The 16834-nt window shown below is 45.2% G+C and overlaps 1 protein-coding gene across 2 annotated transcripts in view; it reads left to right on the top strand.

Moving 5' to 3' along the window:
* The window catches only part of plcg2 (phospholipase C, gamma 2), a 42286-nt gene extending 25976 nt beyond the window's left edge, over window positions 1-16310 (top strand). For both annotated transcript variants that reach the window (XM_036126942.1, XM_036126945.1), the window contains exons 19-33: window positions 689-811; window positions 2025-2205; window positions 2282-2347; window positions 2424-2533; window positions 4645-4741; window positions 4831-4903; window positions 5972-6144; window positions 8001-8103; window positions 12522-12725; window positions 13143-13282; window positions 13353-13461; window positions 13535-13702; window positions 14499-14587; window positions 14659-14813; window positions 15696-16310. In XM_036126942.1, the coding sequence (XP_035982835.1) occupies window positions 689-811; window positions 2025-2205; window positions 2282-2347; window positions 2424-2533; window positions 4645-4741; window positions 4831-4903; window positions 5972-6144; window positions 8001-8103; window positions 12522-12725; window positions 13143-13282; window positions 13353-13461; window positions 13535-13702; window positions 14499-14587; window positions 14659-14813; window positions 15696-15738 (1834 nt within the window). In that variant the 3' untranslated portion in view covers window positions 15739-16310. The remainder of the gene's footprint in view (window positions 1-688; window positions 812-2024; window positions 2206-2281; window positions 2348-2423; window positions 2534-4644; window positions 4742-4830; window positions 4904-5971; window positions 6145-8000; window positions 8104-12521; window positions 12726-13142; window positions 13283-13352; window positions 13462-13534; window positions 13703-14498; window positions 14588-14658; window positions 14814-15695) is intronic.
* Window positions 16311-16834: the final 524 nt, after the last annotated feature.

Here is a 16834-nt window from a genome sequence, read left to right as displayed (position 1 = left end):
GCTGATACTGCCTCCTCATTTTGATCAAAAAAAGAAAGAAAAAATGAGCACAAATTGTTTAATTCATTTTGGTTTTGTAGGTTCAAGTGTTTTATATATTGTGCTCCTGAGTTAATGTTGCTGAACTGAATATATATTGGTTATTTTTTTTTAGTTTTTGTAGTTTATTAGTTATTATAATTATTAAATATTATTTATTGATCTGATTAAATTTTGCAATGGTGCAATTAGTTGGTCAAACATGTTTACAGTTTAAACAAGGATTTATTTATTTTTAATTTCAGGCATTGATGCACTTAAAATCTTTTCTGTTGCAGACTTAAAACACGATTTAATAAAGTTATTCTTTGTAAGTTTGACCATATGTCTTTCTTTTTTTCTTTAATGTTAATAAGGATAAACTGTTATGCAGGGATGGATAGTCACGGTGGGGAGTGGGGGGCGCGAATAGTTTTCTTCTTGCTAGGGGGGGCGTGACAGAAAATAATTGAGAAGCACTGCCTTAACTGATACACGGTTTCTGATCTAGGCTACCCTGAAGAAGTCCTACAACACACGCATAACATTTAGTTGTTACCGTACCATGTTTACTGTTGTTTACCATCCAACATGGATATTTCATTATTTGAATACATTTAGTAGCTTATGACAGAAGTGATGGCAGCGTTCTTCTTTCCGTGCTTTACAGATGGTTCTACAGTAACCTGAGCAGAGGCCAAGCAGAGGATTACCTGCTCAGGATCCCAAGAGACGGAGCTTTCCTCATCCGGCAGAGGGAAGGAGAACCGGACTCCTTTGCCATCACATTCAGGTAGAACAGCCACTGGTGTGCTGCCACGTCCTGTCATACAGGAACTCAGAACCGTTCCTGTCTGCGGTGTTCAAGGACCGGCCGTCCGTCTGGCCTGGGAACCACGGGGTTAGGGTTCTTCAGACCACGACTTCTGCCCACGCTGCAGAAGCTCACCGCTGGGAGGAAACCCAAGAAGATCCAGAACTTACTGCAGAGATCAGGGGCGCCCTAGTCCAGTCCTGGAGAGATGCTATGCTGACATTTTAGGGAAGGAAATGAATCAAAGTGTTGCAAAGTAGGAGCTCTGGAAGACTGGACTACGTGTTCTTTAGAACCAGGGAACACTTTGGGACTCTCCAGAGGGAGCTGGAGAACGCTGTCGGCCAAAAAGATGTCTGGCTTTCCTTCCTGCATCTTTTTTTCATCTCTTTGCTGTGCAACCTGAACTCAGATGAGTGGAGGTTGATGAATGAATGGATAAGCAGCTCCGTCAGGTAACCGGGATCCAGAGTTCTCCATCTCCACAGAAGGTCAGGGAGTCAGTCACACAGTCGTGGTTTTAATGTCTGTCAACGCTACCGGGCTTCTCCTCATGTTTCATCTGTGAACATGGAGTTTATACTCAGAGGAAAACAGGGTTAGGATCTGATCAGCCCAGAGAAGGTCCTACAGAGCTGGTGTCTGAACAGCGTTTACATCGAGCTAATCAGCATTTGGGTTTCTCTGGTGGAGCAGCTGACAAAGTGCTGAAACACTGGAGGAGCAGAGAGAGATTAAAATCAGCCGATGCTAGCACAGATCGTTTTATTATTATAATAATAATAATAAATATGTAGAAAAACCTGCTAACGGGCTGCAGACACCATGTCCTGGATTACTCCATCTGTTGTTGACTAGCGCTGCTAATCCACTTTGCTTTTGCTGATCTGTCTGATTTCAATCCCACTTGGTTTCATCAGAAAGCTGAGGATGTGATCCATGCAGCCATGATGGTGAAACACGTTTGTTTGCCACAGACTTCTCATCGTCCATTATGATGAATGGGAGAGAGGGTTTGAAGCGGCCCTCTGTCCTTTAAAATGCTGCTCCTCATCCTCCGTCACCCTTCCTTAAATCATCTGGTGTCTGAGCTTTAGAGATCTTCACCCTCTGCTCTCATAAATAATAAATAACTAAATACCAGCTGTGCCTCAGTGCTAGACTCTGATTCTTGTCCTGTTCTGTCCTGCAGAGGCGACGGGAAGGTGAAGCACTGCCGCATCCAGAAGGAGGGCAACGTGTACCTGCTGGGCACCACCACAGAGTTCGAGAGTCTGGTGGAGCTGGTCAACTACTTCAAGAAGAAGCCGCTGTATCGCAAGATCAAGCTGCGCTACCCGGTCACCCCGGAGCTGGTGGAGCGCTTCAGCACCGTGAGTTTCTGTGTGAATGTGGGAGGAAACGTTGAGCAAAGACTAACGGCTCATAACCAATGATTCTGGCTCACAGAACGAGAACTGTTCTTCTCTGTATATGGAGACGTATGTGAAACCCAACGAGATCGAGCCGTCGCTGGTACGTCAACAGCTTTGTTCTCTCAGCATTCTCTCTTTTTAATCCTGCTGTTATTAATGCCACATGTCTGTTTAAGCCCCAAAACACGGTGAGGGCTTTATACAACTACCAAGCCAAGAGACCCGATGAGCTCAGTTTCACTAAAGGAGCTTTGATACACAACGTGTCGAAGGAAGTTAGTGGATGGTGAGTACAAAGAAACTAAGATTAATGCTTGGACATTATTTCAAAGCATGTAATTAGACATATTCCTCTCTCTTTGCCTGTTTCCACAGGTAATATTTTTAAAAATAATTTTTAAAAATCAATTCAGTCTGTTCATACAGTGAAATTTCACAACACTTCTCATCTCAAGGCTCTTTCCAAATTCAGTCCAATAAATAATCCAGACAGGCTGTTTAAAGGGGACGAAGCGTGCTTTTCCTGTAGAGCACATTAAATATAGAAATATTGATATAATTGATGTTACAACAATAAGTAACCCAAAAAGTCAGGATTTATTACACGTTTGTTAGAGTCTGATGATGGCGGGGAAATGCACTCCAGAATCACTCAGCAATGTGTTCCAGGCTTCCAGCAGTGTTGCCAGGTCTGCTTATTATCAGTGATTGCTTGTTTCTTTCTCTAGAACTGGCAACACAGGCTTCTAGCCCACAGTCACACCGGGGCGGGAACAGCGGTTACTGCTGTAGAAAAGTCTGGATGTTCAGTGAGATACTGACAATCAGCATCTTGTGAATGTTGTTCATTTACTTACAGGAATCAGAACCCAACATAGTGGAAGCCTTAAGCAAACCGTTTCTGGACTTAGCGAGAACGCTGATGCGCTGAATGAGAAGTTAGTTCTGCGATTTCTCTGCCCTCCACTTCAAATGAGGCATTTCACAGCGCACACACCTCCAGGTTGCAGAGCGTCCCACTGCAGCTCATTTCTGTAGGATGCTGGCCAACGGTGTGATGAACCATAAATGTTCACTAATGTTCACTTATCATCGCCCCTGGGCTTGGAAAGTGTGGCGAAAAAATAAAAGTCGTGGATTCCTGAAACTGGTGAGCTGGTCCATGAGCTTCTTCAGCAGCTCTGCAGCACAAATACTGACATAACTTCAAAAAAAATAATAAAGGACAGAGAAAACCGAACAGTTTAAAAAATATGACCCAAACAGAACATCAAGATGTCTCCGCTGCTCCTGGACAGACTAAATTCAGCTGTTCTGCTCTCATAGAGGCTCCAAGAACACAAATAAAGGTATTTAAGGGCTAAAAAGGTGGAGGTTGCAGGATAATTTCCCTTTAAAAGTTTTCTCTCTAAGGAACCCCGGCGGGTAGCATAGAGTCTCTGACTTGGTGAGCTACCAAATTTCTACAATACCAATGGAAAGTTTAGTGGAAGCAGCAAGTCTGGTAGAAGAAGGGAATCAGCAGGAATGACTGCAGCTTTGTGAAGGCAAGATCATTAAAGTCTGGAAGAGTTAAACGAGGTCAGAACCCCAGAAAACGGCCCAGAGAATCTCTGTTGTCCAGAGGATGAGAGACACCAGAACCATCAAAGCAGACGAGTTGAAGTCGCTATTATCCCACCTGGTCCATGTTTCAAGCCGTTCAGCTTTCTCTCTTCTCTGGTAGGTTCTTTTTAACAATTACGTCACAGTTTTAGCTGCAGAGCTGCAGAACGACGCCATAGACCTACCGCTGTTACCGTCCCCAGGACTACAAAGATGGCCGAACAGTTGGAGTGGAACGCTCTGACCTGCAGGGGGCGGGGCCTAAAGGCCTCCTTTAGATTTAAAGAGACGGCACCAAAACGAGTTGCTGTCAGGCGCAGGTCAGGGGTGAAGGGGGGATGTGGGGCCATAATGAGGAAGTCAGACCAAAGCGTTGCAGTTCCACCTCATATCGACCACAACTGGAGGATTTCAATGTGAAAAGGTGTGATGTGTCCCCTTTAAAGCAACAGAACACCTCAGCAGAAGCGCAGGTGGACCAATGAGCCCAGACCTGCACGGCTGTTCTGAAGCTCCACATTTCTGGGCTAAAATCCTTCATATTACTCTGATGTTGTCTCTTATTCTGTGTTCAATAAACCATTATGAGTTTTAGTGTTACTATAGACATATTTATAGGGTTTTTGAATTATTCGTTGCACAGTAAAGCCAATATAACCTTCCAGCAGAGAAATAAAACTGTTTATAGGAACCCTATGTAGAAATAAACCTTTATATGTGAAACAGAAATCCTGTTTTCCATTCCAGATTGGTAAAGCTCCAACGTTTTACGCTTGTTTCTGCCCCTCTCAGGTGGAAAGGCGACTACGGAGGACGGCTGCAGATGTTCTTTCCTGCAAACTACGTGGAGGAAATCTCCAACAGCGCCCCGACAGAAGCTGCAGCTCAGGTGCAGATCAGAGCTCGGCTTATGGTCTCTGCAGCTCAAAGCATTGTGGGAAATAACTGAAGACGTTGTGTGTGTGTGTGGTGATGCAGGAAATGGAGGACAACCCTCTGGGTGAACTTTGTAAGGGTGTTTTGGAAATATCCAGTTACAACATCCAAAACAGTAAGTGATCTCCTCGCTGCTGTGAGACGAGGCTTCTCACTTTAACTTAGACTTCTCACCAAATGTACAAACAAGGTTCTGCTGGTTTCCACACCGGGTTCCAGGATGCAGTCCCAGGCTGGAATAACGGCTTCCATAAATGTTCAAATCAACAAGCTGCTGCACATGTTTCATATATATACATACCCCCCCCCCCCTTAGAGGGGTTAGCCGTCTCTCAGCAGAACTTTTGTTGCCATCAACGAGCTTCTGGCATCATGGCGCCTGTCTGACCTTCATCAGAAACGCTTTATTTAAACTGCTTGGTTTCCAGGGAATTGCCTGATTCTTAAACACGTTCAGGCGTTTCCAGACGTTCTCCAGAAGCAGCGATCATCAGCGAACACCCGGCCGTGTCCATCAGGAGGAAGACCATCGGTTCAGACGTTTTAAAGCGTCTGAAAGGTGTTGGAATCCAGTGAAGGCCATTTAGCATCAGCCAGAGCGGGTGTTGACCAGGAAGGAAGGCCCTGCCTCCATCTGCAGCCCTCCAGGCTCAGCTGAGGTCTGCAGAGGTCCACCCAGACACCCACATGTCTTCTGCAGAGTTTGATGGTCAGACCAGACCAGGACTGAGCTGATTGGCCTCAGTGGTCTCACACCATCGTAGCAGCTAACATGGTGGTGGCAGCACCCTGCTGTGGTTCTGGTACCGGTGCATTACACACAGTAGATGTAATTATGGAGAAGTCCCATTATCTTCCTCCCTTAAATATAGAAGCTGTTCCATTCAGCTTCTGGTCAGACCTCCGTCTAAGCACTGGGTCGTAAATAAGTGGTCAGAGATCGGGCCAGACTGCTGCCAGGATCTTGCTGATGTCCTCAGAAGGTCTTCAGGTGTTTTACCAGCAGCCTGTTTTCAGCTGATCCAGACGATCAGAGATAATCAGCAGGAAATGGAAGCCAGTGCAGCCAGATGTTTTTCCACCTAGAAGCTCTGAAGTATCCAGACCTCCAGGTTAAGCTGGTCTCCATGTCCACCTCAGGTTGTCTGCACCTCACCGCGTGTCTCTCCCTCTCTGTCCGCAGTGAAGAACGGTAAATACGGGAAGCCGCATGTGCTGACCCTGCAGAACAAGGAGCAGGACAGCGTGCAGTTTGACCTGGCCACCGACTCCTTGGAGGAGCTGTACGAGTGGTACCAGATGGCCTGGGGCATATCGCAGAGGGAGCAGAGCAAGCAGTACAACAGGGAGCAGGAGGTGAGGCTGTGCTGCCGTATCGCTCCTGTAAGGAGGTGAAACCCTGAAGCTGTGACAGGTGAAAAGGAAAACAGGTGTGAGTGTGGAGAAGATCCTGCATGAAGCACCAGGGAGCTTCACAGAGAAAAACGCCTTTAACCAAAACATGAAGAACTGCTGCGGTTCTGCCCAGAAAGTGTAAAGACTCTGGGTCAGCTGGCTCATCATCATTCACAGCCTACTTCCATAGCAGGCCAGGAAACAAACCAGCGCATGGCCGGTAAATTATTTAGTGTGTAAATTAATTAATCATGGAAATACTCTGGTGTGATTTGCTGGAATATTCTGACTTCCTCTTTCTACTGACTGTGGTTCCCAGTTTGGGCCATTTTGAATTTTAAAATATAAGAAGATTATAACCTTTGACCTAACCAGAGTAACTCTGGGGAGACAGAGGGAATGGTAAACGTTAAACAGTAAACGTTAAACGGTAAATGATAAATGATAAACGGTAAACGGTTAATGGTAACTGGTAAACGGCTCATACTAGTATAACTTTAACTAGTTAAAGTCACAGTTCAGTCATCCACAGCCTGACGGTGGTGAGCTGCCAGCAGCCACAGCTGCTCTGGCCCAGACTGACCGAGGCTGCCAGACGTCAGCGCCACCCTCTGAATGCAGGTGCCTTGCCCAAGGGCACAACGACAGGACGACCTCCAGAAGTCCCTGGAGGGACTACGTTTCCCACATGTTCCCCAGATGGGCTGGAGGACGCCGCGGGGCGGAGGGAGGTCTGGGTTTCCCTCCTGGACCCGACCCGGCCCAGCCGGCCCGGCCCAACTAAATATAGGACCAGAGATGGATGCAGAATAAGTCAGAGTGACCCCCTGCTGGTGGATGTGATTTACTGCAGTCACACTATATTTATTCACAGTAATCATGGAGCAGAAAACACTTCTATGTCTTAAAGACCTGAAAACAAATTAAATCTAAGCAGAATTTACTAAAACAAATTAAATCTAAGCAGAATTTACTTTCCAGCTGGAATCTGAACCACTTGGTGTTGAATAAAACATCTGAAAGTTTAAATGGAAGAAAACGTGAGAAGCTCTGCATAAAACAAGAGAAATTCAGACTTAATGGAAGAGTTTAAAGTGACGTGATGATGAGACAAAGATCTGGTTCTCTGACTCTGGGAGAACAAGCTGGATTTTACAGAACCAGCTTGAACCCAGTTCTAGCAATAAGAACTTTGTGCTAAACCTTTATGAAAGAGCACAACGATTGAAAAGTGTCCCGAGTGACTAGGAGACAGAAAGGCTGAAAAAACACGAACAACAAAATAAAACAGAAGATTTTACTGAAACATCTGAAGTGACTAGAATATAGAAAAATATCAGAATATATATTGTAAGAGTTTATGAGATTACAGAGACTGGACTGCAAAGTGGGTTATGATGGAGATTACAGATAAACGGTCTCTGCAGGCTCAGAGTGGAAAGAATGAGTGATTAGGGGAAAATGTGTCAGCAAAGACGCGTCTGCATTACAGCACGATCTCCACCGATGAGATGAACACAACGCTGATATATTATTACAGATGCTTTTTATTTAATGTCTGTGTGAGAGAACAAACGAGGTTCCCTCTGCCGTTTAGATTAAATACGGTAAAATATAGGTGAACCACCACATTATCAGATAAAAGAACCTGGTGAGACCATGAACAGGTCTATTTTATAATATAATATATCACAGATGCTGGCTGTTTGTCTGAAGGGCCCTGCACTTTAACTGAAGATCTTTGTGGTTATGGCGCTGGTGGGCGGTTGGTGTGACTGTACAAACAGGAAGTGGTTGTTCTTTCTGTCCAAACCCAGATGAGACAACAGGAGGAAGTGGAGAAGAAGGCGGAGGTGGCCATGGAGATGTCTGACCTGGTGGTCTACTGTCAGCCTCAGAGCAAGGAGAAGGACCGCTTCGGTAAAAGCACACCATGCAGGACCTGCACACAGCCACGCATTATTCTAGATCCCTCACAGGTTACCTGGCTGAAAGCTGCTCATTAATCAGTCGCATTAAGATCTTTTCAGATAAAACTTCAGAAACTGTGACAGACACCTGAATGCAGCCATTTAACCCGATAACTTAAACCACACATGGGATGATTTCCCCTCAGTATGTTAGGGAGTAAATCAACTTTATTTATATAACACCTCTCACAGGAAACCACAAAGTGCTTCACTAAAAAAACATACAACACAAAATAAAAAGATGAAAAAGATAAAACAGCATAAATGCAACATAAAAGCATTAAACTAGTTAAAAACTAGTTAAAAACTAGTTAAAAGCCGTCAGAACCAGCGGGTCTTCAGCTGCTTCTTAATGAACAGAACCAGGCAGCACCTTCTACTCTGTGCATAAAGTTTGTGTGACACGCGGTGACAATAAAAGTTCTTCATTTTAGTATAATTGCACTTGGAATCGTCTAAGCCCCAGTGGGTGGAGGCAGATGAGCGTTCACACTGAGACACGGTGGTGGCAGCATCATGCTGTGGGTCAGGGAAGCTGGTCAGAGGTGATAGAAGCTAAATCAGGACAATCCTGGAGGAAAACCTGCAGGACCGGTGGAGGTTCACCTACCAGCAGAACCAGCCTGAACCTGCAGCCTAAGGTATTATAGGACAGGTTAGAGTAAAGCAGGTTTATGGGTTAGAACGGCCTAGTTAAAGTCCTGACCTGAATTGTGGGATAATTTAAAAGCGGATGTTCTCAGTTGACTCAGCGGGGTTTAAAACAAATGCCACACAGTCACTTTCCTTCCACTTTATGACGACGACGCCTGCTGGTCTGTCTCACACCGCTGAGCCCAGAAATGTTCACACCGCTGCACATTTAGAGGTAAAACTCCTGTTATTCAACCAAAACGTACCAAAACACGACAAACACATATAAGACTGACAGGCTGCCGCTGCGTCCTCTGCGTCCTCTGCGTCCTCTGCGTCCTCTGCGTCCTCTGCGTCCTCTGCGTCCTCTGCGTCCGCTGCGTCCGCTGCGTCCGCTGCGTCCTCTGCGTCCTTACATCCCAGAAGGCTTTGCTGCCATCGTTTAGTTCAGCTGAACCAGTCGGTCTCTCAGCTCCTAATCCTGATGGATTTGCCTAAAAAGTCAACAGAAACGTGTCGGTCCAGTAAAAAGCCTTAATACAGATTAAATACACTGAAGTTTGGAGTTGTTGTGACCAAATGGCAAAAAGTCCCAGGGGTATGAATACTTTTGGTCATGAAAACCTCTGAATATGATAAATATATATTTTGTCTTCTGAACGGTTCTGTGCTGGAGGCCCGGCAGCTCATCTTTACTGCCGTTTGGACCGCTGAACGCTGCAGGACCTGTTAGGTTCCCCGGTTGGAGAACCCGTCCAGAACTCTAGGAACCATGCAAGTCCAGCCCAGAACCTGCAGCTGCTAACTGGACTTTTGAAAGGAAATCAGAACCTGCTCCCAGTGAAATGCAGAAGTAAATCTTTGGAGGCGTGCTTCTGTTTAAGGTGAAGATAAAGGCAGCAGGGAGCCTAAATGCCTCAAAGAGAACAGACAGAACCGCTGCAGAACCGCTGCACAACCGCTGCAGAACCGCTGCAGAACCCTAAGGCTATTCCCATACAGCTGTGTTCTCTAATAATAAGAGAGTTGTGCCGTATCCTCAGAGCGGGTTCATTTGCAGCAGCCATGTTTGAAGCTCTGAGCGTTTTCCTTCATTCGTCACGGAGCAACTTTTACGTGTTTAAGGTCGCAACAAGCGGCTGAACAAACAGGATGTGACCCAAGGAGAGCCGTCTGAAGACCAGACGACTTCCTGTGCTGCTGCCACTCCAAACCACAACTGTTAACGAAGGGGGGGGGGGGGGGGGGGGGCGTCAAGCTGCACACCAGGCTGAGCCGCACGCCTTTAACCTTTGAGACTTTTATGATGTTAGATTGGCTTAGAGCAGGGGTGTCAAACATACAGCCTGCGGGCCGGATCCGGCCCGCCGAACAATTTAGTCCGGCCCGGTGGCTAAATGCATTATCATTATTAAAAAATATATATATATATATATATATATATATATATATATATATATATATATATATATATATATATATATATATATATATATATATATATATATACTAGGGCTGGGCAAGTTAACGCGTTAATTTCGCGTTAATTCATTAGACTATTAACGGCGATATTTATTTTATCGCGCATTAACGCATGTTGCTCATATGCTTTCAGTCAGTGTCAGTCAGCAGGCGCTGACTGCAGCGCGCTGTCACGGCAGCACTCTCCCGCTCCCCCTCCCCTCTCGTACATGGCTCAGCGGCGCCAGCCAATCAGCACGCAGGCTCAGCCTGGCCCGCCCACTCAGCTCTCACACAAACTTAACACACAAACAGCTGAGAGAGAACGCAGCAGCGAAAAAACATGAACAGAGGAAGTAGCACCGTTTGGCTTTATTTTAATACCGTAAATGAAATCAAGCTGTATGTTTTGTAAAAAGCCGGTTCATTTCAGTGGAAACACAGCAAATTTATCTAAGCACGTGAAAAAACATGAAAACGTCGAGCCCCAGAAACGGAGAGAGGAGACGAAACTTCTCTCATTGCCCCGACAGACCCACAGACTGACGTCTCTGACTGAGGCGTTTCAGTCCTCCAGGGAACATCCAGGTAGATCAGTGGATGGATGGATGGATGGATGGATGGATGGATGGATGTTACTGGAGCCCACACATAACATGTAATTAAGACCTTGAAAGAACCCAGTACATATATTAAAAAGTGTTATTTAAGATAAGATAACATTAGCTAATCCTTTTTTTATCCCACGACGGGGAAATTTATAGGATTAAAGCAACAGGCAGGTGCACACAACACAGACAAAATTACATAAGGATTGAAATATATAAGAGGTGGATTAGCGAAAAAACACTATAATTATTATTATTATTATTATTATTATTATTATTAAATTGTAATAATAAAATAAAAACCACAAAACCCAAAAGGTCAACAGTTTCATGATACATCAAGCTTAGGGACCGGCTAATATACAGCAGGTCAAAAAAGGCCATATTTTGGCTGCAGTGCTTGCTGTTCTCTTATGAAGAAAAGATCAACTAGTGCACTAAATTCAATAGATGGGTTGAAAATATCCAGTATAAAATAAGTGCTACAAATGTTACAACACTTTTGTTCATATGGCAGCAGAACATTAAAATAAAAGTGCTCTTTACACTACTTTTGAATTCATTCTTGGAGTTTGTAAATACAATGCGATTAATCGCGATTAAATATTTTAATCGTTGCCCAGCCATTGTTGTCTTAATGCCAAAAAGAGCTCATCAGATTTGACTTTCACAAGAGGAGCAGAACTGCTTTTGCCATAGTGCTCCGCTTGATTTATGAATGTGAATAGTTTTATTATGATTCATGTGGGGAATATCTCAAATGATATGGACACTACAATGGGAAAGTAGGAGAGGAAAGGAAGAACAAGAAGAAAAAAACAAAAAGTGAAAGAAAGAGGAGATAAAAGGAAGAGAATGATAAAACAATTATTGAAAAAACATGTACTTCGTTTAATTGAAAATCTGCAGTTCCTATATTGTCCACGAGGGGCGCTGTGTTTTAATCAGCAGATTAAGCTTCAGGTGTGGAAAATTTTAAATAATTTCTTAATTTTTATCTGTTTGATGTATTTTGTCATGCAGGACAGTGTTTTTAAGTTCCAAAAAATGTGAATAAATGTTTTTCAACATTGTACAATCACTGTGATCAGTTCTTATGCATAATGCACAAGTAAATGTTTAACTGAGTAAAAGTATTGTTGAAATTGCGCATACTTTTCTTAAAAACGCTGAGGTTATTCATAATATATTGTGTAAAAGTGAATTAATTTAATATAAAAATCAACAACAAGTCCACTTTTATTGGTTCTATTTAATCTTGCAATGAGTTTACTCATGTGGCCCTCTTGAGATCAGATTAAGCTGAATGCGGCCCCTAAACCAAAATGAGTTTGACACCCCTGGCTTAGAACTATGTTTTTAAGTCAAGCATGCCGCCTGGTAAAATTCAGAGTTGAAGGACGTGATAAGCTGAACCAGCAGAGGTTCTGCATGGACCGGGTCGGTTATCTGGAGCTCGCTCTATGTTTTCATTGAGGTTTATGAAGGTTTATAATCTGAGTTCATATTTCCTGAGATGTCTGCAGAGTCTCCATGTGGCTTAGCAGCTCATGCAGAAGCATCTTCTGTGTCTAGAAGCTGCTGCAGCCTCAGCGTTTAGCTCTCAGAGCCTTGTGTTTATTACCCAGACCCTCCAGCTGACGCTTCCTCTCCTTTCTCCGTGCAGACAGCTACAACTACAAGCAGATCCGCTCCTTCGTGGAGAACAAGATCCCCGGAAAGAGCCGCACCAAGGCCTTCCTGCGCTACAACCGCAGCGCTCTGAGCCGGGTCTACCCCAAAGGCCAGCGAGTGGAGTCCTCCAACTACGACCCCTACCCACTGTGGGCCGTGGGCTGCCACATGGTGGCGCTCAACTACCAGACTGCAGGTACCAAGCTTCATGTTCTGCTCCAGTCCAGCCAATAAGAAGCCTAACCCTGACCAACGGGATCCACTTTGGTTGTTTTGCTGCCGATCGTCCTGCTGCTGCATCTGGCGCTGAATTATTTGTTTGCTGCTTTGGATCAAAGGTCCATCAGACCTCTGGATCCAGATGTTACATCATCAGCCATATATGGACTCACTTCCTGCTTTAGAGACGAGCGTTTTGCTGTAAAATGGCTCCTCTGGTTCTGGTTAAGGTTCTGATGTGGAGGAGTTTGAAATCTAGAATAAAAACAGAATGTTTTCAGTCCAGAAGAGAAAGCTGGGCCTGAATCGTGAGACGAGCTCCAGCGTCTGATGAAGGTCCAGAATAGCAGCGGTGGTTTGCAGGAAGCTGACATGCAGCTGTGTTTGCTCCCAGATAAATACACCCAGCTGAACAGCGCCCTCTTCAGCCTGAACGGACACACCGGCTACGTGCTGCAGCCGGAGATGATGCGCACCGACAGCTACGACCCCCACCAGGAGAAGAAGAAAGTCAAGTACAACATTAGAATCAAGGTAATTCCCTGGAACACCATTTCCCAGCATGCCCGGAGCAGCAACACAGCAGCACCTTTCTGCGCTGCAGGTGATCGCCGCCAGGCACCTCCCTAAACCCGGCCGCAGCATCGCCAGCCCGTTTGTGGAGGTGGAGCTGTGTGGACACTCAGAGGAGAAGTTCAAGACCATCGTTTACCGTGAGCAGCAGCTCTTCTGCCATGTCTGAGGGACTTCCTGCCGCTCTGCTGCCTAACATGTCTGTGTCTGCAGGGGACAACGGTCTGAACCCGGTGTGGAAAGCCCCAGCAGAACCCGTGGAGTTCACCGTCTACGAGCCGGAGCTCACCTTCCTCCGCTTTGTGGTCAACGAGGAAGACATGTTCTCAGACCCCAACTTCCTGGCTCAGGCCACGTTTCCTGTCAAAGGCCTGCGCTCAGGTGGGACGGCTCGGTGCACACAGCCTCTGTCTCTAGTTCTGCTGGAGAATCACCTCAGTGACTTCCTCACAAACAAGAAACACACCAGGTTCTGCAGGTTCTGCTTTGTTCTGTCGCATAACACAGACCATCTGGACCTTAAATGCTCGTTCTGCTTAACGAAGGGAAGCATCCCAATAATTACAGGAAGCGGTCTGGTTGGACAAGATGGCAGTTACTGAGCTGACTACAGCTTGTGATGCTGAGAATCAGCGAGCATCGATCCTTCCTGGTAACGCAAAGTCCAGCTAAGAAGAACAAACCTTACAAAATAAAGCAGGAAGTAGATTAGATCAACACAGAACAGAAACGATCTGCTCAAAATCCACCAAATACAAATAATTACACAAAATAGGATCATCACCTTCAGATGGTGGTGGTTAAAAACTCAGAAAAATCACAAAGAATTAAAAAAACAAAATGAGCAGAATAAAAGGAAATAAATGAACAGAAATCTCTGATTTGATCTTTTCCTCTTGTTTAGTTATATATATATATATATATATAGAGAGAGAGAGAGAGAGAGAGAGAGAGAGAGAGAGAGAGAGAGAGAGAGAGAGAGAGAGAGAGAGAGAGAGAGAGAGAGAGAGAGAGAGAGAGAGAGAGAGAGAGATAAAGTCTTAACCTGCAGAACAGAGAGCAGCTGCAGATGATCTAGTATTTCTCCTTTCTCTGCCACAGCAGAGAGGTTCACGTGTTGCTTCTAATGAATTTTTATCAGTTTAAGGGTAAACCCGGAGCTTTGCTCTCTGCTCAGGGTACCGCTCCGTGCCTCTGAAGAACGGCTACAGTGAAAACCTGGAGCTGGCCTCTCTGCTCGTCTACATCAGCGTGCAGCAGGCGGGGGTGAGTGAGCGCGCTCAGTGCGAACCTTCCTGCGTGCCGCTGCCGCCTCCTGACTCTCTGCTCCCGTTTAGAAAGCCGAGGAGGAGCTGTACTCGTCTTCCAGCCAGCTGAGGAAGAAGCAGGCCGAGCACAGCGAGCCCTTCCTGTACGACACGCACAGCAACCTGCAGCGCTCCACGCCTCCTCCTCAGAACCAGCTCATCAGGGAGTCCAGCGAGAGGCACAGGTTCATCACTTGTTTCTGTTCACCAGTGGAGCCTTCCTGCTTTCTCCATAGAGCTCTGCTTGATTTATAAATGCAAGAAGCTTTATTAGAATCTATTCTGGGACTATTTCATGTTCTATGGACACAGAAACAGGTAGAAGAGGAAAAAAGGAGAGAAAGAGACAAAATGCTAAAAGGGTGAAAAGGAGAAAGAGGAGAGGAAAAGGAGAGAGTGATATAACATCCTCTGAGTCTGCTTCTACACCTGCAGAGAGAGATATAAAGAACAGCAGAACCAGCTGATAAAGAATTACAGGAACAACCAACACCTTGAATAATATTCAGGATACAGTATTCCCCAGAGCAAAGGTGCCCATGAGGGACCAACACAGAGAAAACTGCCTCTGCTTTCATCATGTGTTGAAACCAGTGCAACACGTGGTCAAATATTTTATTATTATATTCTATTATTATTCATTATTAACATATAACTCTACGTTCAATCAAAAGTCTCCGATTTCTGTACAGGTAGCACTGATTCAATTCAGTTTTATTCAGATAGCACCAATTAATACACGCCATTAATGATCAATGTCACAGCTAACAGAACGCCAGACCAGGTGTACCTTCTATGAAGAGAAAAATGACAGAGAACAAAAAGTTAAAAGTTGAAATAACAACAAACAATGCAGATTGGAGAGCAGTAGGAGAACTCAGCAGAGAGAGAGAAATAGACCCTGATGTCCTCCAGCAGCCTAAGCCTATAGCAGCATAACTATAGAGATAGCTCAGGGTAACATGAGCCACTCTGACTAGAAGCTTTGAGGTGCTCTGATGTTCTTCAGCGGCTGCAGAACGTTCTGCTGTAGAACTAACTCTTTTCCTCTGATGGTTCCACTGCAGGTCAAAGGAGAAGAAGATAAACAACAGCAAGTTTTACTCCTGAGGACTCGTCTGCCCAGCTGCAGACTGAAGTTCTTCCAGACGGACCAGGATCTGAACGGTTTAAGCTTTTCCTGCCAGGACTGAAATCATTGCAACCAAATGGCAACAATCTGATGTTACCAGCAAATACTATTTATTTAGACTCAAATCCTCTGAAGGATCTTATATTTTTACAGGTATGGAAACATTTCAGGAGTCTGGAGATGTTTGGGGGAATGTTACTGGTGTTGTGGAGCGCGTGGATTCAAACTGCCTGCTGTATTTATTTTGAACGCCAGCGCAGCGTCAGGGAGCTCGTTGTGCCGATGGCCGTTCGTTCTGATGCTTTTCTTCCTTTAGGGTCTGAAATCAGGTCAACTTGAACCAAACCACACAAACAGAATGTTTGCAATGCTAGAATGGATGCAGATGATATTTCTAAAGCCTTCACCATGGCTGAGTTAATAAAGAGTGCTTATTTCACCTTTAGCCATTATTCCTCCTTTCAATGTACTCGTTTTTTACGTTGCTCTGTGGGAAACTTTGGTGTTTTCTGCCTTTCCTAGCTGAATAAATTATTAAAATTCTACCTGACGTGCTGTTTTGTTTCAATACAACAACCAAGTGTGTGTTGGCGTAGATCCATGATCCAGGTTCTGGTTTACGGAGTTAACGCCATTCAGATAATCACAGAATCCACTTTAATCAGAAAGGATCTGGTTCTTATTGTTCAGGGTCCATCAGAACCAGGCTGGGGGCAGAACCTGTCTCCATGGAGGCTGGTCTCAGCAAGCAGCGCTCTGCAGCGCCACCTGGAGGAGAAAGTCTAACCAGGATGTGGCTCTGCAGAGATGTTAGCTTCTCCTGGTCCTGGACCTGTTCTGGTTCTGATGGAGGGACGCTCAGCCTGATGGTCCTCTCTGCAGACCTGGTTGGTCGATGCAGTTTGGACCGGTTCTGTTCTGTGGACCGGCTCTGTTCTGTGGACCGGTTCTGTTCTGTGGGCCGGTTCTGTTCTGTGGACCGGTTCTGTTCTGTGGACCGGTTCTGTTCTGATGATCCGAACCTCTCAGAGATGGAGGAACACAGACTGAATGATGAAGGAGAAGATGAGCAGC

Source organism: Fundulus heteroclitus, chromosome 2 (genome assembly GCF_011125445.2).
Source record: "Fundulus heteroclitus isolate FHET01 chromosome 2, MU-UCD_Fhet_4.1, whole genome shotgun sequence".
In the NCBI taxonomy this organism is placed as follows: Eukaryota; Metazoa; Chordata; class Actinopteri; order Cyprinodontiformes; family Fundulidae; genus Fundulus; species Fundulus heteroclitus.
Note: the sequence above shows the minus strand (reverse complement) of the source record. Positions and strands in the feature narration are given on the sequence as shown.